The sequence below is a fragment of the Aethalodelphis obliquidens genome, unplaced genomic scaffold, assembly GCF_003676395.1.
Source record: "Aethalodelphis obliquidens isolate GAN/ISIS:26980383/991018 unplaced genomic scaffold, ASM367639v1 scaffold141, whole genome shotgun sequence".
Taxonomy (NCBI): Eukaryota; Metazoa; Chordata; class Mammalia; order Artiodactyla; family Delphinidae; genus Aethalodelphis; species Aethalodelphis obliquidens.
The window spans coordinates 292,538-319,713 of NW_020838085.1; the positions used below are offsets into that span (position 1 = coordinate 292,538).

A 27,176-nucleotide genomic window follows, 5' to 3' on the forward strand; every position below is an offset into this window, starting at 1 on the left:
CTGAGCTTGCTTCTAGCTGGTGATTCTATGATTCTTTGACCACTGCATGTGTACTGTTTGATGGCCCACTCTTTATTCAGGGGAGGCTCCTTGATTTCTATCATTGTCATTATATTTCTGAGTAATGTCCCTGAGTTTGGAAAAACAAAAACAAAGCCAGATGTTAACAGAAATGACTTTGACACCTACCTCTTCCTTCTCTGGATTTCTCTGTATCCAGATCTCTAGGAGGAACTTGTGGCTCTTAACGAGCAATTAAAAATACTAGAGCTAATATTTGTACAAATCCATAGCTATTATATCAATAGAAAATAATAATCTCTTACTCCTTTTCCTTTTTCTTCTTGCATTGAAGACTATTGAAATTGTTTGCTGCATTTTTGAATTATAGCAAATTTTTATGGTTTTTGAAAAGACATTCATTCAAAGAGTAGTGCCAGAGGGACTTCCCTGGTGATTCAGTGGTTAAGACTCTGTGCTTCCACTGCAGGGGGCATGGGTTCTATCCCTGGTGGGGGAAGTTCCACATGACCTACTATGCAGCCAAAAAGGAAAAAAAAAGAAAAAAGAAAAGAGTAGTGCCAGAGCAGACTGGGAAAAGACAGTTCCAGACCTTTTTCTTTTTTATTTCTTTCTGTTACTGATTCCCTTATGGTCGAAAGAACACAATCTGTATGATTTAGAGTACTTTAAATTTGTTGAGGTTTGTTTTATGACCCAGTATATGGTCTCTCTTGGTGAATGTCCCATAGGACTTGAAACAAATAAGTATTCTGCTGTTGTTTTATGGAGTGTTTTACATATGTCATTCAAATTCTCAGTTAATTTTGTTATTTGGGTCTTCTGTATCCTTGCTGATTTTCTGACTAGTAGTTTTACCTATCACTTGGTGAGAGGGGGATATTAAATCACACCTATAATGGTGTATTTATTTCTTCTTTCCCCTCTATTGAATTTTGCTTCATGTACGTTGAGGCTTTGTTATTTGTTATAGACACATTAGTATTATATGTCTTCCTGGTGTATCCATATTTTATAATTATGTATTGCCCCTCTTTGTCTCTAGTAATTTTCTTTTCTCTGAAGTTTGCTTTATATGATAGTAATGTAACCCTTTTTTTTTTGCTGTACGCGGGCCTCTCACCGCTGCGGCCCCTCCCGCTGCGGAGCACAGGTGCCAGACGCGCGGGCCCAGCGGCCACGGCCCACTGGCGCAGCCGCTCCGCAGCATGTGGGATCTTCCCGGACCGGGGCATGAACCCGTGTCCCCTGCATTGGCAGGCGGACTCTCAACCACTGCGCCACCAGGGAAGCCCCATTTTTGTTTTTTAAAATTAACATTTTCATGGTACATCTTTTATCATCCTTTTTCTTTCAAACTACCTATGTCATTAAATTTGGAGAAGTCTATTTTAGACAGAACATTGTCGGACTGTGTTATATATAAATATTTCAACTCTACCCTGGCTAGCTACCCTTTCCCTCAGCCTGCTACCCCAGCAAGAGAATTGGAGTGCCACCTCTTTCTACCAAGCAAGAGATAGAAGATCAGCTCCCCTCCCCTTTATTTTTCTGCCCCTCTTAGTTGATCTGGGTTGGAGACTTGTTCAGTGCCTTGTCCAGTATATATGAGAGGCAGTATGGAAACCTGGAAACCCACCACAATGTCGTTCCTCAAGTCCCAAGGTCCCTAAGTAGACTGCCTTCTTCTTTCATATTTCAGAGTCTCCCTATCCTTGTCTGTTGTATATTATGTCTGGCAATTTTTAGTTTTAAGACGGGGAGCCTAGGAGGAATGGGGCTACTTCATTTTTGTGGATTTTTATTATTATTCTTTTGGGCACTCCCAAATTTGGCCAGTGGGACGCTTTACAAGACAATTCCTAAGTCCTTTTTATTGTCTTCATTAGTTTTTGAATATTTTGTTACTTTCTGGCAGTATAAGATGTTCTAGTTTCACCTAGCACTCAACTTGCTGTAAAAACTAGAATTCGGCATTTTTCAATGGTTTACTATACAGAGACAAGGTATTTAGTGTCCAAGATATGGGCACTAGATGTGCTCATTGCTGCTAGGATGTTCCTTTCAGGGGACAGAAAAAAGAAGTATAATTATTAAAATAATTATTAAAAACAATTATCTCATACTGATACCTCCTATTCCGATCCTACACCACAGGGTTCTTCCTCAATTCACCTCACTTTCTCTTCTCCCATGTGAAAAACCTCACTCCCAACACATCAATTCAGTACCCATTTGCTCTATCATACCTATATACCCCTTATATTTTCTAAATTACTATATTCTTAACTACCAAGAAAAAGAGAGAGAGAGAGAGAGAGAGAGAGAGAAAAAAGGAAAAAGGAACTGAAAACTACTAAATCTAAAGCTATCTTTGCAGTTAATTTTTCTTCCTGGAATACATTGTACTACAATAGAACAGTCAGAGAACTATGGCCAAAATATTCTTTAATTAATTCTTTATTCTGTATAGTTTTGTGGTCAATTTATATAAAGATTGATTCTTTACTTTTTAATTTGAATTCAGTTTTAGCTTTGCTTTTTCACACTTTCTAAATTTATTTTTGAATTTGTAAAACATGTATTGTTCAAAACTCAAAGCTATGTAAAATGTTCTACTTAAAGAAATCTCATTCCCATAACTCAACCATCCACCACTTTCTCAAACAATCATATAGATGACCATCATCATTTGATTCTGATTTATCCATACTGTGTGTAGTTTTGCAAAAATGAGTATATATGAATAAATGCGTATGTACACACATGGTTCTGCTTCATCCTCTATCTTACACAAAGGTGGGATACTGTATAATTTCTTTTGCACCTTGCTAACTTCACCTAATAATATGTCTGGAATCCTAGTAAAATAGTTAATGGACATCTTTCTCATAGATTTTTATGACTTTTTAGTACCTCAGTTTTTTTCCTGCACTATTGTTTATACACAACTAGTCTCCAGTGCATAGATCTTTTCATTATTGCTAATAATTTGCTATACAAATATTGCTATGCAAATAATGCCTTTGTATATTTAAGGTATATTTCTACAAGTTGTATTGATGGGAAAAATGGTAAATATATATACAATTTTACTGTATGTTACAATAATTCCCTTCTTAGAAGTTGTAACACTCCCATTCCTTTCCAAGGCATCAGCTGATATCTAGTTCAATATATTTAAAATTAAAAATTTCTGTGCTGACAGAGCTTTTTACTTTTTATACATGGTAGCACTAAAAGCAAGTACATGTTATGTAACCCATAAGCACGTTTTGAAAAATTGATTTTTGCATATATTAGTTTAAATTATTAACATTGCAAAAGGTATATTTGCGCATGTGTAAATATTAACTACTACAATCCATTTTTATGTGGTAGGGTCATACAGGCTCTCAGTAATATCTTTTATTTGAATAGTTTAAATTAAAATTCCAAGACTTTATTAGTTGATTTTATAATATTTTTTGAGTATTATAGAGAAAATCATTAATAGTGTTGAATATGTTCTTCAAAAATGCCATTTAAATCTCATCTTAAAATGTACTTTGAAAATGATCATCTCAGAAATTTCCCATTAGAAGGAAGTTTTGATTCTATTTCAATCTCCAGTGATGTTTTTCCTCTTGAATGTGACATTGAAGTGCAATATCTCTTTATATTTTGATTAGGTCAGGGGAAGCACAAGTGTCTCGTCCTGGCTCCATACTGGGACAGCTTCCTCGTAGAGACTTCTGCCTTCAAGCTTAGTGGTCTGAGTCACACAAAAGGTACAGGATTTCTGCCTTATATTCTGTCATTCTATATGCTATCGCATTTCAGAGATGATGAAATATGTCTTGTTGTCTTAATAAATATTTAATGAAAATTAAATGTATAAGTTAAAAATTTTGACACAAATTTTAGTAAGTTGATAAAAAAACATGGATAGTGTAACCTTTACATATAGTCATTATATCTTCACTTTTTTTTTTCATTCCTTTTCACATGAATACAACTTGCAGAAAATCTTATCTCTGAGATGGTGAATTGTTTAATGTCATACCACTTAATACATAACTGTGTGAGTCAAAGAATATTTTGGAAAATTAAAAATGCCTAGTGTGAGGCTTCCCTGGTGGCGCAGTGGTTGAGAGTCCACCTGCCGATGCAGTGGACATGGGTTCGTGCCCCGGTCCGGGAAGATCCCACATGCCGCGGAGCGGCTGGGCCCGTGAGCCATGGCCGCTGAGCCTGCGCGTCCGGAGCCGGTGCTCCGCAGCGGGAGAGGCCACAACAGTGAGAGGCCCGCGTACCGCAAAAACCAAAAACCTAGTGTGCTAAAGCTGCTCACACTTATGAAAATAATTCCATCTTTGCAAAGCTGACAATTCCCTGAAAATGTATTATAGGGTGTACATGTATTAGTAATCCCAACTGCATATTGATGAATAGGAAAAAAAATCTAAGGCATAAGAAATAATGAATTTGCTTAAAAATCTAAGGCTCACAAAATATGAATTTGCTTAAAATACTTTCCATTACAAAAAACTAATTATTGTACATATGATAAAATACAAATTATCTTAAAATAATAATAATTATATTATATATATATAAATATATATATTATATATAATATATAATTATATATTATAATTATTATAATTATATGTTATATATTATAATTATAATAATTATTACAAAAATAATAACTAAAATCAGTAACTACTACTAACATTCCAATATAAGTGAGTTCATGACTTTCTTTTATATTTACTATAGTCATTTTTATTAGCATCCTGAATCTCATTAATTTATTTCATTTGATACTCACAACAACTCCATTGTATAGGTGTTATTATTATTATTATTGAATCAAGGAGATTGCAATTCAGAAAAATTAACTTACACAAAATCAAAACAGTTGCTTACTGGCAAAGCCAAACTACCATATGTCTGATTTCAACATCTCTGTTTTCTCTTTCTTTGCAATGTATTAAAAGGAGTATGAACTGCAGTTCACAAAAGAGGAAGTACCGATGGCCAAAGAATGACAGAAAATATGTTCAAAGTCACTAATATTCAAATAGATCTTGATTTAAATGATAGCCAGCTAAGTTTTCTTTATCCATTTTAAAAAAATTTTTCTATTTCAATTAAACTGTGATGAAATTGGAACAAACACTGATTAGTGGAGTATAAATCACTACATAATTTCTGAAAAGCACTTAGTGTAATGTATATAAAGAACCATAGACATTACCACCTTTTTGACCCAGTAATTCCAATTCCAGTGAGATCTTTTCAAGAAATAATCAAAAGATGGATTATTTATCCACAAAGATGTTTGATATTGAATTATTTATAACAGCAAAAATTGGAAATCACCTCAGTGCCAAATAACAACTTTGTTGTATTTGTAGTAACTATTTATATGTCTGCTTATATTTTAATTTTACTTATCCATTAAATATATGAGACATTTTCTTTTTTTTTCATTTTTTCCATTGATTCTGCACTTTAAAAGCCTTTCTACATGTGAATCAATTGAAACTACACCTCTATTTTCTTTTTTTCTTCTCCTTTGTTTATAATGGGGAAAGAATTATAGGTAGGTAGGTATCTTTTTCACTTGCTCCTTTAATTCATCCAGATTTTGCTTTTTTGCTCTGTACTTACAATCTAATTTGATTCCCCATTAATTAGCAAGATTTCAGTCTTTTAATTGAATAATAATTATTATTCTCTTGTTATTTATTTTTGCAATGTGACATCCTATATTCAATCATCTATACTCTGTTACATAGATCTGTATTTCCGGTCTTGTTCCAGTGCCATACGGTTTAAATTCTACAGGTTTATGTTTTCTTATTTTATTTCTATTTTCTCATTATCATTTAAATCATTTCCTTCCTTTTATCATCTATTTATCTTTCTGGAAAAAAAATTAGAACAACTTTTTAACAAGTTCTGAAAAGTCCCAATAAACATTTGATTGAAATTACATTAAACCTATAGACAAATTTGGGAAGAACTACATCTTTACAATATTTAATCTTCTTATCCATGACCACTTATTTCCTCAATATTTTTTTTTCTCATTTTTAATATTTTCTTTACATCTTTATTGGAGTATAATTGCTTTACAATGGTGTGTTAGTTTCTGCTTTATAACAAAGTGAATCAGTAATACATATACATATATTCCCATATCTCTTCCCTCTTGCATCTCCCTCCCTCCTACCCTCCCTATCCCACCCCTCCAGGCGGTCACAAAGCACCGAGCGGATATCCCTGTGCTATGCGGCTGCTTCCCACTAGCTACCTACCTTACGTTTGGTAGTGTATATATGTCCATGCCTCTCTCTCACTTTGTCACAGCTTCCCCTTCCCCCTCCCCATATCCTCAAGTCCATTCTCTAGTAGGTCTGTGTCTTTATTCCTGTCTTACCCCTAGGTTCTTCATGACATTATTTTTCTTAAATTCCATATATATGTGTTAGCATACGGTATTTGTCTTTCTCTTTCTGACTTACTTCACTCTGTATGACAGATCCTAGGTCTGTCCACCTCATTACAAATAGCTCAATTTTGTTTCTTTTTATGGCTGAGTAATATTCCATTGTATGTATGTGCCACATCTTCTTTATCCATTCATCCGATGATGGACTCTTAGGTTGTTTCCATCTCTGGGCTATTGTAAATAGAGCTGCAACGAACATTTTGGTACATGACTCTTTTTGAATTATGTTTTCTCAGGGTATATGCCCAGTAGTGGGATTGCTGGGCCATATGGTAGTTCTATTTGTAGTTTTTTAAGGAAACTCCTTACTGTTCTCCACAGTGGTTGTATCAATTTACATTCCCACCAGCAGTGCACGAGAGTTCCCTTTTCTCTACACCCTCTCCAGCATTTATTGTTTCTAGATTTTTTGATGATGGCCATTCTAACTGGTGTGAGATGATATCTCATTGTAGTTTTGACTTGCATTTCTCTAATGATTAATGATGTTGAGCATTCTTTCATGTGTTTGTTGGCAGTGTCTGTATATCTTCTTTGGAGAAATGTCTATTTAGGTCTTCTGCCCATTTTTGGATTGGGTTGTTTGTTTTTTTGTTATTGAGCTGCATGAGCTGCTTGTCAATTTTGGAGATTAATCCTTTGTCAGTTGCTTCATTTGCAAAAATGTTCTCCCATTCTGAGGGTTGTCTTTTGGTCTTGTTTATGGTTTCCTTTTCTGTGCAAAAGCTTTGAAGTTTCATTAGGTCCCATTTGTTTATTTTTGTTTTTATTTGCTTTGCTCTAGGAGGTGGGTCAAAAAGGATCTTGCTGTGATTTATGTCATAGAGTGTTCTGCCTGTGTTTTCCTCTAAGATTTTGATAGTTTCTGGCCTTACATTTAGGTCTTTAATCCATTTTGAACTTATTTTTGTGTATGGTGTTAGGGAGTGATCTAATCTCATACTTTTACATGTACCTGTCCAGTTTACCCAGCACCACTTATTGAAGAGGCTGTCCTTTCTCCACTCTACATTCCTGCCTCCTTTATCAAAGATAAGGTGACCATATGTGTGTGGGTTTATCTATGGGCTTTCTATCCTGTTCCATTGATCTATCTTTCTGTTTTTGTGCCAGTACCATACTGTCTTGATTACCGTAGCTTTGTAGTATAGTCTGAAGTCAGGGAACCTGATTCCTCCAGCTCCGTATTTCGTTCTCAAGATTGCTTTGGCTATTCAGGGTCTTTTATGTTTCCATACAAATTGTGAAAGTTTCTGTTCTACTTCTGTGAAAAATGCCAGTGGTAGTTTGATAGGGATAGCACTGAATCTGTAGATTGCTTTGGGTAGTAGAGTCATTTTCACAATGTTGATTCTTCCAATCCAAGAACATGGTATATCTCTCCATCTATTTGTATCATCTTAAATTTCTTTCATCAGTGTCTTATAATTTTCTGCATACAGGTCTTTTATCTCCTTAGGTAGGTTTATTCCTAGATATTTTATTCTTTTTGTTGCAGTGGTAAATGGGAGTGTTTTCTTGATTTCACTTTCAGATTTTTCATCATTAGTGTATAGAGACTTCTGTGCATTAATTTTGTATCCTGCTACTTTACCAAATTCATTGATTAGCTCTAGTTGTTTTCTGGTAGCATCTTTAGGATTCTCTATGTATAGTATCATGTTATCTGCAAACAGTGACAGCTTTACTTCTTCTTTTCCAATTTGGATTCCTTTTATTTCGTTTTCTTCTCTGATTGCTGTGGCTAAAACTTCCAAATCTATGTTGAATAAGAGTGGTGAGAGTGGGCAACCTTGTTTTGTTCCTGATCTTAGTGGAAATGTTTTCAGTTTTTCAGCATTGAGGATGATGTTGGCTGTGGGTTTGTCATATATGGCCTTTATTATGCAGAGGAAAGTTCCCTCTGTGCCTACTTTCTGCAGGGTTTTTATCATAAATGGGTGTTGAATTTTGTCGAAAGCTTTCTCTGCATCTATTGAGATGATCACATGGTTGTTCGCCTTCAATTTGTTAATATGGTGTATCACGTTGATTGATTTGCGTATATTGAAGAATCCTTGCATTCCTGGAATAAACCCCACTTGATCATGGTGTATGATCCGTAAAATGTGCTGTTGGATTCTGTTTGCTAGTATTTTGTTGAGGATTTTTGCATCTATGTTCATCAGTGATATTGGCCTGTAGTTTTCTTTCTTTGTGACATCCTTGTCTGGTTTTGGTATCAGGGTGATGGTGGCCTCGTAGAATGAGTTTGGGAGTGTTCCTCCCTCTGCTAGATTTTGGAAGAGTTTGAGAAGGATAGGTGTTAGCTCTTCTCTAAATGTTTGATGGAATTCGCCTGTGAAGCCCTCTGGTCCTGGGCTTTTGTTTGTTGGTAGATTTTAATCACACTTTCAATTTCAGTGTTTGTGATTGGTCTGTTCATATTTTCTATTTCTTCCTGATTCAGTCTTGGCAGGTTGTGCATTTCTAAGAATTTGTCCATTTCTTCCAGGTTGTCCACCTTATTGGCATAGAGTTGCTTGTAGTAATCTCTCATGATCTTTTTTTATTTCTGCAGTGTCAGTTGTTACTTCTCCTTTTTCATTTCTAATTCTATTGATTTGAGTCTTCTCCCTTTTTTTCTTGATGAGTCTGGCTAATTGTTTATCAATTTTGTTTATCTTCTCAAAGAACCAGCATTTAGTTTTATTGATCTTTGCTATCGTTTCCTTCATTTCCTTTTCATTTATTTCTGATCTGATTTTTATGATTACTTTCCTTCTGCTAACTTTGGGGATTTTTTGTTCTTCTTTCTCTAATTGCTTTAGGTGCAAGGTTAGGTTGTTTATTAAAGATGTTTCCTGTTTCTTAAGGTAGGATTGTATTGCTATAAACTTCCCTCTTAGAACTGCTTTTGCTGCATCCCATAGATTTTGGGTCATCATGTCTACATTGTCATTTGTTTCTAGGTATTTTTTGATTTCTTCAGTGATGACTTCGTTATTAAGTAGTGTATTGTTTAGCCTCCCCGTGTTTGTATTTTTTACAGATCTTTTCCTGTAATTTATATTTAGTCTCGTAGCGTTGTGGTCGGAAAAGATACTTGATACGATTTCAATTTTCTTAAATTTACCAAGGCTTGATTTGTGACCCAAGATATGATCTATCCTGGAGAATGTTCCATGAGCACTTGAGAGAAATGTGTATTCTGTTGCTTTTGGATGGAATGTCCTATAAATATCAATGAAGTCCATCTTGTTTAATGTGTCATTTAAAGCTTGTGTTTTCTTATTTATTTTCATTTTGGATGATCTGTCCATTGGTGAAAATGGGGTGTTAAAGTCCCCTACTATGAATGTGTTACTGTTGATTTCCCCTTTTATGGCTGTTAGTATTTGCCTTATGTATTGAGGTGCTCCTATGTTGGGTGCATAAATATTTACAATTGTTATATCTTCTTGGATCAATCCCTTGATCATTATGTAGTGTCCTTCTTTGTCTCTTCTAATATAGTCTTTATTTTAAAGTCTATTTTGTCTGATATGAGAATTGCTACTCCAGCTTTCTTTTGGTTTCCATTTGCATGAAATATCTTTTTCCATCCCCTCCCTTTCAGTCTGTATGTGTCTCTAGGTCTGAAGTGGGTCTCTTGTAGACAGCAAATATATGGGTCTTGTTTTTGTATCCATTCAGCCAATCTGTGTCTTTTGGTGGGAGCATTTAGTCCATTTATATTTAAGGTAATTATCAATATGTATGTTCCTATTCCCATTTTCTTAATTGTTTTGGGTTCGTTATTGTAGGTCTTTTCCTTCTCTTGTGTTTCTTGCCTAGAGAAGTTCCTTTAGTATTTGTTGTAAAGCTGGTTTGGTGGTGCTGAACTCTCTCAGCTTTTGCTTGTCTGTAAAGGTTTTAATTTCTCCATCAAATCTGAATGAGATCCTTGCTGGGTAGAGTAATCTTGGTTGCAGGTTTTTCTCCTTCATCACTTTAAATATGTCCTGCCAGTCCCTTCTGGCTTGCAGAGTTTCTGCTGAAAGATCAGCTGTTAACCTTATGGGGATTCCCTTCTGTGTTATTTGTTGTTCCCTTGCTGCTTTTAATATGTTTTCTTTGTATTTAATTTTGGACAGTTTGCTTGATATATGTCTTGGCGTATTTCTCCTTGGATATATCCTGTATGGGACTCTCTGTGCTTCCCGGACTTGATTAACTATTCCCTTTCCCATATTAGGGAAGTTTTCAACTATAATCTCTTCAAATATTTTCTCAGTCCCTTTCTTTTTCTCTTTTTCTTCTGGAAGTCCTATAATTGGAATGTTGGTGTGTTTGATGTTGTCCCAGAGGTCTCTGAGACTGTCCTCAGTTCTTTTCATTCTTTTTTCTTTATTCTGCTCTGCAGTAGTTATTTCCACCATTTTATCTTCCAGGTCACTTATCCATTCTTCTACCTCAGTTATTCTGCTATTGATCCCATCTAGAGTGTTTTTCATTTCATTTATTGTGTTGTTCATCGTTGTTTGTTTCATCTTTAGTTCTTCTAGGTTCTTGTTAAATGTTTCTTGCATTTTGTCCATTCTATTTCCAAGATTTTGGATCATCTTTACTATCATTATTCTGAATTCTTTTTCAGGTAGACTGCCTATTTCCTCTTCATTTGTTAGGTCTGGTGGGTTTTTATCTTGCTCCTTCATCGGCTGTGTGTTTTTCTGTCTTCTCATTTTGCTTATCTTACTGTGTTTGGGGTCTCCTTTTTGCAGGCTGCAGGTTCGTAGTTCCCGTTGTTTTGGTGTCTGTCCCCAGTGGCTAAGGTTGGTTCAGTGGGTTGTGTAGGCTTTCTGGTGGAGGGGACTAGTGCCTGTGTTCTGGTGGATGAAGCTGGATCTTGTCTTTCTGGTGGGCAGGTCCATGTCTGGTGGTGTGTTTTGGGGTGTCTGTGGACTTATTATGATTTTAGGCAGCCTCTCTGCTAATGGGTGGGCTGTGTTCCTGTCTTGCTAGTTGTTTGGCATAGGATGTCCAGCACTGTAGCTTGCTGGTTGTTGAGTGAAGTTGGGTGCTGACGTTGAGATGGAGATCTCTGGGAGATTTTCGCCGTTTGATATTATGTGGATCTGGGAGGTCTCTTTTGGACCAGTGTCCTGAAGTTGGCTCTCCCACCTCAGAGGCACAGCACTGACTCCTGGTTGTTGCACCAAGAGCCTTTCATCCACACGGCTCAGAATAAAAGGGAGAAAAAGTAGAAAGAAAGAATTAGTAGAAGGAGAAAGAGAGAAAGAAAGGAAGGAAGGCAGGAAGGAAGGAAAGAAAGAAAGAAGGAGGAGGGAGGGAGGTAGGAAGGAAGGAGGCAAGGAAGGAAAAAAAGAAAGGAGATAAAGTAAAATAAAATAAAGTAAGATAAAATATAATAAAGTTATTAAAATAAATATATAATTATTAAGACAAAAAAAGGAAAAAAAATTCAAACAACAAAAATAAAACGGACGGATAGAACCCTAGGACAAATGGTGGAAGCAAAGCTATACAGACAAAATCTCACACAGAAGCATCCACATACACACTCAGAAAAAGTGGAAAAGGAGAAAAAATCATAAATCTTGCTCTCAAAGTCCACCTCCTTAATTTGGGATGATGGGTTGTCTATTCATGTATTCCACAGATGCAGGGTATGTCAGGTTGAATGTGGAGCTTTAATCCACTGCTTCTGAGGCTGCTGGGAGAGATTTCCCCTTCTCTTCTTTGTTCTCACAGCTCACAGGGGCTCAGCTTTGGATTTGGCCCCGCCTCTGCGTGTAGGTCGCTGGAGGGCGTCTGTTCTTCGCTCAGACAGGACGGGGTTAAAGGAGCCGCTGAATCGGGAGCTCTGGCTCACTCAGAACGGGGGGAGGGAGGGGTACGGCGTGCAGGGCAGGCCTACGGCGGCAGGGCCCGGCGTGACGTTGAACCAGCCTGAGGGGCGCCATGCGTTCTCCTGGAGGAGTTGACCCTGTATCCCGGGACCCTGGCAGTGGCAGGCTGCACAGGCTCACCGGAAGTGGGGCGTGGATAGTGACCTGTGCTCGCACACAGACTTCTTGGTGGCGGCAGCAGCAGCCTTAGCGTCTCATGTCCATCTCTGGGGTCCGCGCTTTTAGCCGCGGCTCGCGCCCGTCTCTGGAGCTCTTTTAAGCAGCGCTCTTAATCCCCTCTCCTCGCGCACCAGGAAACAAGGAGGTAGAAAAAGTCTCTTGCCTCTTTGGCAGGTCCAGACTTTTTCCCGGACTCCCTCCCGGCTAGCCGTGGCGCACTAACCCCCTGCAGGCTGTGTTCATGCCACTAACCCCAGTCCTCTCCCTGCGTTCCGACCGAAGCCCGAGCCTCAGCTCCCAGCCCCTGCCCGCCCCAGCAGGTGAGCAGACAAGCCTCTCGGGCTGATGAGTGCTGGTCGGCACCCCTGTTGCTGCGCTCTCCCCTGCGGCACCGAAGCTTTCCCCCTCTGCCACCCGCAGTCTCCACCCGCGAAGGGACTTCCTAGTGTGTGGAAACCTTTCTTCCTTCATGGCTCCCTCCCAGTGGTGCAGGTCCCGTCCCTATTCTTTTGTCTCTGTTTATTGTTTTTTCTTTTGCCCTACCCAGGTGCATGGGGGGTTTCTTGCGTTTTGGGAGGTCTGAGGTCTTCTGCCAGCGTTCAGTAGGTGTTCTGTAGGAGTTGTTCCACATGTAGATGTATTTTTGACCTATTTGTGGGGAGGATGGTGACCTCCACGTGTTACTCTTCCTCCATCTTCCCGGAAGCCCTTCCTCAATATTTTTTTTTTTTTTTTTTTTGCGGTACACGGGCCTCTCACTGTTGCGGCCTCTCCCGTTGCAAAGCACAGTCTCCGGACGCGCAGGCTCAGCGGCCATGGCTCACGGGCCCAGCCGCTCCGCGGCATGTGGGATCCTCCCGGACCGGGGCACAAACCCGTGTCCTCTGCATCGGCAGGGGGACTCTCAACCACTGCGCCACCAGGGAAGCCCTTCCTCAATATTTTTGAGCACAGTATTTATAAATATTAATAAAGTTCGTTTTTCCATGAAAAAAACATAAAGTTTCCAGTGGCAGTTCTTTTATTTAAATAATACAAATAATGGGTAAAGGTGGTCAAAAGGTAAATAAATTAATAAAATGGCAGGGAATCATCCACTGTAAACATAGAGTATGGGAATTATGGAAATTATTGTTTCTTTTACCAAAGTCAACTATCTTATTGTATTAGTTTATAAAATTTTCATCTTTGTTTACTAATTTTGGACTACTTATATATTGAAATGACTGCTTATTTTTTGTTTGTTTCTTTTTAAATTCCTGGTTCTTTATTCTGCTGCAAGTAATTTTTAAGATGTTTTCAAATTAAAAACTAACTAAATAATCCAGTTAGCAATTATATATAATGTAATTTCTGTGCAACACAGAGACCAACATTGTGTTCTATTTTAAAATCTTCAGATTTGAAAAATTATAAATGTACTTTCTCTTTTTAAAATTTTGCTTTGTATATTTTAAGGCAATGCTGTTTGGTACATAGATATTTATTTATTTTTAAATATTTATTTATTTATTTGGCTGCGCCGGGTCTTAGTTCAGCATGTGGGATCTTCATTGCCGTGTGCGGGGTCTTCATCGTGGTGTGCCGGATCTTTAGTTACGGCATGCGGAATCTTTAGTTGCAGCATGCAGAGTCTTTAGTTGCAGCATGTGGGATCATTAGTTGCAGCATGCAGGATCTTTAGTTGAGGCATGTGAACTCTTAGTTGTGGCATGTGGGATCTAGTTCCCTGACTAGGGATCGAACCCAGGCCCCCTGCATTGGGAGAGTAGAGTCTTAGCCACTGGACCATCAGGGAAGTCCCTAAGCGTACTTTCTTAATTATAGTTTATATTGTTCTTGCTGTCTTCAAATGTTTTTCAAATTTAATGCCGTGTTTGCTAGATTTTTCAACTAGCAATGGACCACCCTGACTGTGCAGTGGGTTGACAGTTCCAAATATAGTCTCTGCTGCTCATATAATAAAATCTCCAAAGGGGTTTGTTTATTTTCAAGAAATTTGTTATTTGCTCTGGTATTCTTATATGGTATTATATTAGTGTTATGGATATCCCTGATGATTTGGGGAGCATAAACAGTAAGGGTACAACAGAAATGGGATCTCTGTTTCTTACACTGCTATTGGCATTTTTAGAGACTTTGGGATTCATTGACCATATTGTAAAAATTGCTTCTAGGGAAAATCTCATATACCATATAAAGCATTTGTATCCTTAAAACTAAGTCTTTCTACATCTACATGATCTCAGATGAATTGATTGAGTGGAGAGGTTCTAAACTTGTATCGTCCAGTTTGCCAAGTAATGTGACAGTGCGTTCAGTTCAATTCAGTTAAGTGCTAGGTATTAAAGGGAAACCAAGTGATAGCTGGTAAGACTAGTATATATTCCTCAAATGTGAATGCTGCTGCTTCAGTCCATGGTAAGCTAGTCTATGCATCATCCCAGTCACAGCCTGACTTTACCAACATTTTGTTCTATATATGACAAAAGGACATGGATAAAAATAATTTCTGCAAATACTCCTCATATTAACTTCTTTCTGAAATTTTAAGTTCCTTTGCATTGCTGAAATCCCTTAATAAAATTGGGGGGGGGGGGGGGGGGGTTGATGGAACGATAGATGGATAGATGGATGGATGGATAGATACATACATAAATACATACATACATACATACATACCAAGACAAGAACTCTAGCCATTGACACTTTTTTTTTACATTGGAAAAAGATGTTCACGTCCATTTCATTCCTCCAAGGAAACATTTTTGTTTTCCTAGAATTTTTCTTCCTTAGAATGAGTTCTGGGCTATACTTCATTTTGTTTTTAGTAGTTTCACTGTTCTTTTCATTATCTTTCTTTCAAAACTGGTGACAGAAACTAGACAGGAGTTAAAAAAAAAAAATTAAAAAAAGGGTCTTCCTGTCAGCAAAGAATCTTAACCTGCCAGGTTTTCAGTTTGAAGCTCATTCTTGTGTACACATCTAATTAGGTCGAGTAACCAAAAATGAGACAAGAGTATAGGTGAATTGTGATCTCAGAAGCCATCCTTCTGCAACGGTGATACATGTATAAGAGTTGCAGTGTTCCTTTTCTCTTTTACTAGGAAGTAATCAAATGTCACCGAAGCAAAATCAAGATTAAACTCTTGAGAAAACAGTCTTAGCTGAAACATTTTCCTGGGTCCTCTGACTGTGATAGTTTTAAAAAAATGGGGGCAGTGGATTAGCATTATTATATATCATAGTGTAGCGCTAGGGAGTAAGGTACTAGTTTACAAATCTCTATATGTATAAAATGAGACGTAGGACTTTAGTAAAGGAGTCAAGCTGCAGGGATAGGGCATTAGACTTGCAGTGTGAGAATCTGTGTTCTGGTTTTGACTGTGATGTGGAAAAGCTGTGTTAGCTTGAGCTGGTTTCTGTACTTTCTAGACCCTGTTTTGGACATCAGAAAGAATGAAAATCAGTTTTACCTAATAGGATATTTTTTGAAGAACAAACACAGTTGTGCATGTGAAGAAATGTCTAAACACTAAAGGTATATACAAGTATTGTTTATTAGTATTACTTGTATAGGTGAAAATAGGTAAACCCAAAGATGGATTCCTGATTTTCTTCAGTTTTAGATGAAACAAGACCTAGTACACTGCCAGTACATGCCAGGAAATATATTTCTGAAAAATGAGCAAAGAAATAAATAGCAGTTATTTTTCTTCTGAAATCCATTTGTTTTTTAGGTGAAACAGTTATGAGACAAATGATTTTAATTTTCATCAACTACTCGTTGATGAAACAGTCTTGTTACCTTGGTGAATACCTTTTCTAGAAAAGGATATCTTGACAGTAGATATCTATTTCTGTATTTATATCTATATTTTAAGAGTATCCAACTTTGTAGATATCTATAACTATATTTTAAAAATAATGCAACCTTGTTCTTCCTTTCGATATCCCTAATCCTTTACGTATTCTATTCATTCAACATTTTAATTTTAAAAAATCAGTAAATTCATATACCACTTTCACAAATTTTGGCATTCCCTTGTATTACCTATATAATAATTTACCTAATTGTATTTTAGTAGAAAGCAGTGTCACTTGTCATGAGCAGTAGCAATGTACTCTGTTCCAGGAACTATTTTAAGCACTTTACAAATATTAATTCATTTAGTCTTCACAACAACCCTATGAGATAGATTCTATTAATAACCCTATGTTAGAGATGAGTATACTGAGACGTGCAGGAGTTATATCCAAGATCACACCCACAGTATGTGCTGGAGCTTGTGTTTGAATGTAGGGCTTGGGCTCTTACTCAACTACAAAATACTGTTATAAATAGAAGACAGCTTTAAAACGTCAATCAGTAAATAATAAAATAAAAATTTTAAATATCTGTCCAGCTTTCACTCAGAAGTATCTTAAATGTCACTGTTGCCAAAAAGGTTTTCCTGGGAAGCAGTCTCTGACAAGGAGGTTAGCATGCAGGAATTGTATTAGGGAGAAGTGTATGAGGACCCACAGCACTGGGGGAAGAAGAGGATGAAGCAAAGCTTAACAGAGGGAGGTGGGGACAAAGGTGTCATTTCACACCCTGGCAAGCACCGAAACTAGGATAGTTCTTCAGAGTTTCCCCAATTTGGGATGAGGAAGCCAGAATTTTATATCTCATTTCCTCACTCACAACCCTCCCACCCCCCATCCCATCAATCCATCATGAAATGTAGTCTAATCCTGGAAAGGAGTTTAACCTTGGTCAGGTGACTGTCTTCAGCTGAAGGCAATTCTCCCAGAAAGCTGGTATCTAGGTACTGTATACTGGCAATAATCTTGATAGCTTGGGACATAAAGTCATGAAGATATATTCCTCTTTTTACTTGAAGCATTATTCACTTTTCCTGATACTTATATCAATAATTTAAAATATGATAAGATATCAGAGTCAAGGTTCATTTTATTCATTATGTATACCTAATTGTCCTAGCACCATTTAAAGAAAAAGCCATCCTTTCCGTCCTTAAATTGCAGTGACGCTTTTCTCCTAAATCCACTGGCAGAATGTGTATGAGTCTCTTTCTGTACTCTATTCATTTCTAGTTGTCTATTCATATATTTTTGCAGCAATACCGTATGTCTTTACTATAGCTATATGGCAAGTCTTAACACGTAGTAACGTAAATCCTTCAAATTTTTCCTCTTCTTCAAGATTTTCTTAGTTATTCTAGATCCTTTGCACTTTCATAATAATTTCAAAATCAGCTAGTTAATTTCCAAACACACACAGGAACACAGATACACACACATACCCCCGTGAGGACTTTGAATTGTATTGAAAGTATACTTTGATTTGGGGGCAACTGGCATCTTAGAAATACTGAGTTATTGAGTCTTTCAATCCAAGAACATGGTGTTTCTCTCCACCTAATTTACCCAAATGGCTATCTATTTCTTCAAGATTTATTTAAAAGCCCATCTTATCCCTACTGATTTGACATGCCAACATTATCATAGACTACACTGCCGTATGTACTTGGGTCCTTTCTGGGTTATCTCTACTATTCTACTGATCTGTCTTTTAGAGCCAAAACTACACTGTTTTAATTAGAGAGTCTTTATAATGTGCTTTAATACGTGGTGAAGATGGCTCTTGCATATTGCTTTTCCATTCTAAGATTTTATTAGCTGTTCTTCCCTATTTATTTATCTGTAGGAACCTTACAATAAACTTGACTACCTCCAGAGAAAACCTGATAGAATATTTACTGGAATTATTTTAAATTTATAATTTAAATTATAACTCTATACATATAAGAAGAAATGGCATTTCTGTGATAGTGCATCTTTGTATCAATGTCATTTTATGTATTTTCACTAGTTCAGCAGATTTGTGCCTTCAAAAACATTTAAATTTTATTTTTTAAATGTTTTTTGCATGTGTTCTAATGGACAAATCATGCTTAAAACTACTTTAGATCACCTTTTAAAAAAAGTGACAGTATTAGCAATATATCTCATTCTTTTTGTGATATTAGAGCAACAGAAAATATACAATTTGTTTTCACATAATATAAGCTACCTTTATGATCATTTATACTCAATATTTTATTACTGATTTTAAGTGTAACAGCTCACTATTATATTTTCTCTTATTGCTTCCCAGATAACAAAAAAGGCTTTGCTTAAAATAACATTTTACTCGAGAGTAGAAAACCTTTAGTCATTTTAATGAGAAAGGGTAATATAATTAAAAGTACTCATACAATGACTATCATATCGCTTTAGTACTCTTGATATTCCATGATGCAATAGTAAAAGGATTATCACACTATTCAAAACATTTTATACCGTGAAATAATTTCTGTAAGGGGTAATTAAATTTTATCTTCAATTTAAAAGAAAATATTTAGAGCCTTAATTTAGATTGTTGTCCACAGAGTAATTGCAATGTTAGGGAATCCTACTTCTGGTTAGATAAAGATTCCTGGCAGAAAAGCACATAGGGAAGATACATTTAACTGTGTTGCTCTATTTATATTTTTCTTTAAAACATCAGACCTTTGTTTTTCCACATAATTTTCTATATCTAATTGAAACTAATCAGATATAATTTTAGTTAGTGTCATTTTTATGTGACTTTTAAAAATGTCAGTGTTCTATTTTAGCTATATTTAAATATAGATATGTAGGTAGACAGATAGATAAATGTTAGGTAACATCCCCTTCTTTGAAAATTAATGCCTCTGTTGTCAACATGAAGCCATTCAGTTGGCTAATTAAGAAGTCCATTGGGTTCCAGGAAGCAGAACTTTCAGATCTAACATTAATGTTTACATTTGACTTTTTGTAAATTGTATTTTCATAACTTTTGCCAATTTTTAATGATACTGCGTTGTTTTACATCTGCCATTAATTTGTAAAACTTTTCCATATCATTAATTTAAAAACTTTTTAATTGAAGCACAGTTGATTTACAATATTGTGTTAGTTACAGTTGTACCAGCAAAGTGATTCAGTTATATATATATATTTTTCCATTATAGGTTATCATAAGATACTGAATATAGTTTCTTGTGCTATATAGTAAATTCTTGTTGCTTATCTATTTTATGTATAATAGTTTGTATCCATTAATCGCATACTCCTAATTTATCCCTCCCCTCCTCCCTTTCTTCTTTGGTAACCATAATTTTTTTTTTTCTATGTTTGTGAGTCTGTTTCTGTTTTCTATATAGATTCATTTGTATTATGTTTTAGATTCCACATATAAGTGACACCATATATTTGTTTTTCTCTGTCTGACTTACTTCACTAATATTCTCTACATCCATCTATGTTGCTTCAAATGGCAATATTTCTTTCTTTTTTATGGATGAGTAATATTCTAGTGTGTGTGTGTGTGTGTGTGTGTGTGTGTGTGTAAACCACATCTTTTTTCCTCTTTTTAAAATAAAATTATTTATTTATTTATTTATTTATTTATTTATTTATTGGCTGTTTTGGGTCTTCGTTTCTGTGCGAGGGCTTTCTCCAGTTGCGGCGAGCAACTCTTCATCACGGTGCACGGGCCTCTCACTGTTGCGGCCTCTCCTGTTGCAGAGCACAGGCTCCAGATGAGCAGGCTCAGTAGTTGTGGCTCACGGGCTCAGTTGCTCCGCGGCATGTGGGATCTTCCCAGACCAGGGCTCGAACCCATGTCCCCTGCATTGGCAGGCAGATTCTTAACCACTGTGCCACCAGGGAAGCCCCCTAAACCACATCTTCTTAAGCCAGTCATCTGTTGATGGACACTTGGGTTGTTTCCATGTCTTGGTTATTGTAAATAGTGTTGCTATGAACATTGGGGTGCATGTATCTTTTAGAATTAGAGTTTGTATCTTTTCCAGATGCATGCCCAGCAGTGGGATTGCTAGCTCATATGGTACCTCTATTTTTATTTTTTTAAGGAACCTCTATACTGTTTCTATAGAGGCTATACCAATTTACATTGCCACCAACAGTGTAGGAGGGTTCCCTTTTCTCCACATCCTCTCCAGCATTTATTATTTGTAGGCTTTTTGTTGATGGCCATTCTGACTGGTGTGAGGTGATACCTCATTGTGGTTCTGATTTGCATTTCTTAATAATTAGCTATGTTGAGCATCTTTTCATGTGCCTGTTGGCCATCTGTATGTCTTCTTTGGAGAAATGTCTGTTTAGGTCTTCTGCCCAATTTTTGGTTGGGTTGTTTATTTTTTCAACATTGAGTTGTATGAACTGTTTGTATATTTTAGGGATTAATGCCATGTCAGTCACATCATTTGGAAATATTTTCTCCCATTTCATAGGTTGTCATTTTATTTTGTTGATTGGTTCCTTTGCAATGCAAATGCTTTTAAGTTTGATTAAGCCCCATTAGTTTATTTTTACTTTTATTTCTTTTGCCTTGGGAGACTGATCTAAGAAAATATTGCTATGATTTATGTCAGAGAATGTTTTGCCTATGTTCTCTTCTAGGAGTTTTATGGTGTCATGTCTTATATTTAGGTCTTTAAACCATTTTGAGTTTATTTTTGTATATGATGTAAGGGGGTGTTCTAATTTCATTGATTTACATGTAGCTTTCCAGTTTTCCCAACACCAGTTGTTGAATAGACTGTCTTTCCTCTATTCTATGTCCTTGCCTCCTTTGTCATAGATTAATTGATCATAGTTGTGTGGATTGGGATTATTTCTGGGCTCTCTGTTCTATTGATATTACATTGATCTATGTGTCTGTTTTTGTGCCAATACTATGTTGTTTTAGTTACTGTAGCTTTGTAGTATAGTCTGAAGTCTGAACAGTTATGCCTTCAACTTTGTTCTTTTTCCTCAGGATTGCCTTGGCAATTCTGGGTCTTTTGTTGTTCCATATAAACTTTAGGATTATCTGTTCTACTAGTTCTATTAAAAATGTCATGGGGGGCTTCCCTGGTGGCGCAGTGGTTGAGAGTCCGTCTGCCGATGCAGGGGACGTGGGTTCGTGCCGTGGTTCGGGAGGATCCCACGTGCCGCGGAGCAGCTGGGCCTGTGAGCCGTGGCTGCTGAGTCTGCGTGTCCGGAGCCTGTGCTCCACAACGGGAGAGGCCACAGCAGTGAGAGGCCCACGTACAGCAAAAAAAAAAAAAAAAAAAGTCATGGGTATTTTGATAGGGATCACATTAAATCTATAGATTGCTTTGGGTAATATGGCCATTTTAACAGTATAAAAAAATATGAATTTTGTCAAATGCTTTTTCTTCATCTATTGAGATGAGCATGTAGTTTTTGTCTTTTCTTTTGCTGATATGGTGTATCACATTGATTGATTTGCATATGTCAAACCATCCTTGCAACCCCTAATGAATCCAGCTTGATCATGGTGTATGATCCATTTGATGTATTGTTGGATTCATTTTGCTAATATTTTGTTGAGGATTTTTACATCTGTAGTCATCAAAAATATTGGTGTATAATTTTTTGTGTGTGTGGTTTCTTTGGTTTTGGTATCAGGGTGATGGTGGCTTCATAGAATGAATTTGAGAGTGTTCCCTCCTATTCAATTTAAAAAAACATTTTTGATATGTCACTGAGAGATATTTCTTTCAATCTATTATTTTTTTATTATGTTTGATTGTAGCATTTTTCCCATAAGTTTTTTTGCAATTTTATGATTAAATAGTCCTGCCTTTTATATTCCCTGGGTCACCTGTCTTGGTTAGAAAGATTTTCTCCTTCAAGCATTGTGAAAATAGACTAGTAAATTTTTTTGCAAGACTTGTAGAGTTTAAAAAATATATTTAAATATATAATTCATCTGGAATTTATCTTTGTATTATATTTGGTGTGCAAAATTTCCCATTTGTTTTTTTCCTTTAGCTAGATATCAAGTTGTGATAGTATCATTTGTGAAATAAACCAGCCCTTTCCCACTGAATGGAAACACCATTAATATATAAGTTATATATTATATATTAATTATTAAAATTTATATAACTAAATAATAATTTATAAGTTAATTTATTTGAAGATGTATTATGATGATTATAATATAGTGATGCATATTTGAGTTTATTAACTTTAATATATTCAGTATTTTAGTATATTAATTAATTGATGCATATGTTAATAAGATAATATATTCATAAATACATACTTCCAGATCTCTTTATGGTCATTCTATATGTTGCTTCATTAATTAATTTGGTTATAACTAGCCAGTACCTTTTTTAAAATTGTGATTTTTGTGGCATTGTATTTATATCTAATACGGCTAGTCCCTTTCTCTATTCTCAATATGACACAATAGAAACCAGCAATATAAATTATTCATTTTGATGTTGCATAAAATATAGCCCATCATCAGCGTAGGATATTTGGGAAGTAAGAACACAATTCTATCACTGACTGTATTAATCCATCTTAAAACAGTAATTCTTACAGTTTTATATGTGCTTTTGGTAAGTCATTTAATTTTTCTTGTTATATTACCAGTCTATTATTTTTTTTTTTTTTTTTTTTTTTTTTTTTGCGGTACGCGGGCCTCTCACGTTGCGGAGCACAGGCCCCGGACGCACAGGCCCAGCGGCCATGGCTCACGGGCCCAGCCGCTCCGCGGCATGTGGGACCCTCCCGGACCGGGGCACGAACCCGTGTCCCATGCATCGGCAGGCGGACTCTCAACCACTGCGCCACCAGGGAAGCCCCAGTCTATAATATTTAAATGCTGACACTTACCATTCACCTTAAATGCTTATTTTCACATAATGGCTTCACAAAATTCTCAAGAGAGGATTTCATAGTTACAACTCAGTTATATTATTGCCAGTGAATGAAAGCCAAAATCCTTCTCCAGAATAAAAATGTACAATTTTTCTTCTTTTTATGTTGTTATATTTTTATATAAAGTATTATGCATAATCCTCAAAATGAGAAAGTATATCTTTAAGCAATATGAGTTATACTAGTGATGATTTATGACAATATTCTAATTCAGCATTAATCTAGATAATAAATGTGAAGCCAAAACTCTGTCTCAAAGCATCTTATACATGTAGAAGGATATACAAATTTATAGGATAATAATTTTGCTTTTATTGTTGTTGCTACTGCTTTCATTATTAATATGGAAGTTATTCTAATTTTGGAATTTTTGCTATAATCACTAGAAGTTACATCCTCAAAGGATTTGTATTTTAGAATTTAATAGTTTTAATGACAACAACCATGTTTTCTCAGTTATTATTCATGGATATTTAGTGAAGTATAAAATACCAGTATCTTAAAAGAATATATAAATAATTTCTTACCAGTTAAAATCCATTTCATCCAGAAATAAAAGCTGCTACATTTAAAACAGTTTTTTACTAATATGACTTCAGAAAATAAGTATCTCCAGAAGAGAAACAGACCAAAATGGATTAAAAATTAGTACATATTTAGGTATCACTGTATAAACAAAATTCCATTATCATAAATACCATTTAAGAGAAATATGTTTCAGAGAAAGTTTCTTTGTAATAAAATATTTTAATGACCCAGTAAAAGGTTCATATAAATAGTGTTTTGCTGATATGGTTACTGTGAACTCTACTCTGCCACCAATTAGACAAGAGACGTCTTCTAGACCTTTTAAGTTTTCTCATTTTAAAAATCTGTCACTTGGCATTTGCATGTCTGCTCAGCAATGTTTAAATGTTTAGCATTGGAAAAAAGCACTGTTCACACTCATAGCAACAATGAAAAGACGGGAAAATGGAAAAGTTATAATTTAAAAAAAAAAAATCAGAGTTAAAGTCGCAATCGGTTGGCTCAAAATCTGAACAAGGACTGGGTACCTGCAGAGAGATACTAGAGGCAAAGTAGTTTTATCTGTGGATAAAGCTACAGTGGCACACTTGTAAGAAGAGTTCAGCTAAGAAGTTTGGAGAACTGGGATACTGAATGTGCACTGATAAAGGAGTAGAAAGATCCCAAGGGCTTAAGATAGAGGGACAGTGTTACCCTCTTAGAAGCTTAACCCCCTAAAAACTCACTGGCACTCCAGACAAGGCTGGAGAAACTTTTGAATAATTATCCTTTGTGGACCTAAAAACTACACTAATTTGTACTGGCTAAACAGGCATAGAGGTCAAATGAACAGAAGAGAAAACTCAGATTTAGATTCAAACAAATATAGTCAAATGGATGTTTTAGGGTCTTGAAGAAGTACTAAATACATAATTGGTACAAACAAGGTCCACTGACGGATGAACAAATTAGAAGGTGAACATTCAAAGAAAAAGGGAATGTTTGCACCATCTCAAAGTAGTTCCACAAAGTATTTATTAAAAACAAAGGGGAAATACTAAGTCTACATTGGAGAACCTGGCAGATATCACCTTAACCAAATAATAAAGATTAATATGACCAGTAATAAAATATATCAACACCGTGTATCCCCTGACTATTGGACACTGAGAAGGGAAAATAATCTCTCTGGTATTTTCCTCCAAATATATATCCTCAATCTTATCATGAGAAAACATCAGAGAAACTCAAACTGAGGGGTATTCTATGAAACAACTTACCAGTACTCTTCAAAAGTGTCAGGGTCATAAAAGACAAGGAAAGGCTGACTCACAAATTGAAGGAGACTCAGGGGACATGGGATCTAAATGTTATGTAGAATCTAGGACTGGATCCTGTGATATAAAATAACATTAGTGAAATAATTGATGTTATCTGAATTAAGTATGTAGGTTAGTTAATCATATTGTACCAATGTTACTGTCTTAGTTTTTATAGTTGTGCATTTCTGAGTAAAATTTTTTTAAAGTCTGTTGGATAATATAATCTCTGGAATTATTCCAAACACCAAAGAGTTTTGAATTTTATTATTAAAAATCTATGGCATGTTTTATAATTTCTGTAAGATTATGTGAGTCTTTTATGTTAAGTAAATTTAGGATGATATTGTGATGATAAATTGAGTTTGGTTGTTACCATACAAAAAGTAGAACAAGGAGAATTCTAAGGCTAGACAGCTATTTTAATTCCTAAAAAAGTTATTGACATATCATTAAAATCATGTAGAATATTTACAATAAAAACAAACATGAAGAGTAATAACAGCATGGGTAGATTAAGAGCAAGTTCTAACACATTAACCTAATTTTATTTTACTAAACTCTTACATCTTAGAAATATGTAATAATTATGTTCTTCATTTTCCACAAGGCATTGGACAAATTCCATTATAAGATCTTTGTGATGACAAGTACATGCATTTTCATATATTGAACACTTATAGCCAAAACTTCTGTGAAGGGTCAGAACCTTCTGTCTGTCATTATAATCACTTCCTTCTTTATGCTTTCAACTCTTTTGTCTATCTTCCTCCTTCTGTTCACTAGGCAGAACCACAGCCATGGTGAATTAGTCAGTAATTGCTGCATTAAAACTGCATAACAAACAACCCCATGATGTCAATGTCTTATAACCTGAAACATTTATTTTTCTTGCTCATGGATCTGCTGATCAGCTGGGCAGCTCTTCTTTACATTGTGCCTCAGGTTCAGGACTGCTCGATAGGTTTACTTGTTCTGGAACATACCTAGAATATGTTCTTATTGTGGCTGGAAGAGGCACAAGAGGGCAAGTGGAAATACAAAATACTTCTTAAGATCTCATTTGCATATTTCACCTACACCCACACTCCATTGTTCAAATTAATGTATGGTTAATATCAGTGGAAGTGGGAGATATATTTTCCCTACCTTAACATGGGAAACATAAAAGTATGGCCATGATTATATAATTATAATAAAGAGGAGTAAAATTATAATTATATAATTATAATAAAGAGTTATCAGGAAAAATGATCTAGTCTGCTACATCAGACACTAACTCTCTGCCCTTTCTACATTTGCACACATATAGCTGATTATCGCTGAAGGACAAAGAAAAAGATAAAAACAAAACAAAACAAAAAAAACTCTGACTTTACTCCCATTACTAGGGCCAAATGGTTTGTGCTCCTGTCACAAGCCAGCCCCTCCACTTGATCCCCAGATCCCACCTCTCCTAATTTATACAACAACCTTACCTCTCAATTATCTTTCATCTCACCTATATCTACGGTGTTTCCATTGACTGGAGATTCTCACAGTACTTACCAGCATGTTATAATATTAATATATTTTAAATGAACACCTTGATCTTTTGGCCTCTGCAGCTACCAATCCATTTTTGTCTTCTTATTTGAAGTAAAATTCCTAGAAAGAGTTGTTTATACTCATTGTCTCTACTTCTTTGTTTAAATTGAGATATAATTGACATATAAAATTATATTAGTTGCAGGTGTACAACAATGATTTGATATTTGTATACACTGCAAAATAATTACCACAATAAGTCTAGTTAACATCTGTCACCACACAATAGTTACAAATAAACTTTTTTCTTGTGATGAGAACTTTTAAGATCTACTTTCTTAGCAACTTTCAAATATACTGTAAAGTACTATTAACTATAGTCACCATGCTGTACATTACATCCCTAGGACTTATTTATTATATAACTAGAAGTTTGTACCTTTTGACCCCCTTCACCCATTTTGCCCC

At 35.8% G+C, this 27,176-nt stretch overlaps 1 protein-coding gene across 1 annotated transcript in view; it reads left to right on the forward strand.

Annotated features, from left to right (window-relative positions):
• The window catches only part of LOC113616456 (cilia- and flagella-associated protein 47-like), a gene marked incomplete at its 5' end in the record, with an annotated part of 358,695 nt that overhangs the window by 281,362 nt on the left and 50,157 nt on the right, over positions 1 to 27,176 (forward strand). Inside the window, 1 exon segment of the mRNA XM_027099781.1 lies at positions 3,693 to 3,791. Coding sequence (XP_026955582.1) covers positions 3,693 to 3,791 — 99 coding nt within the window.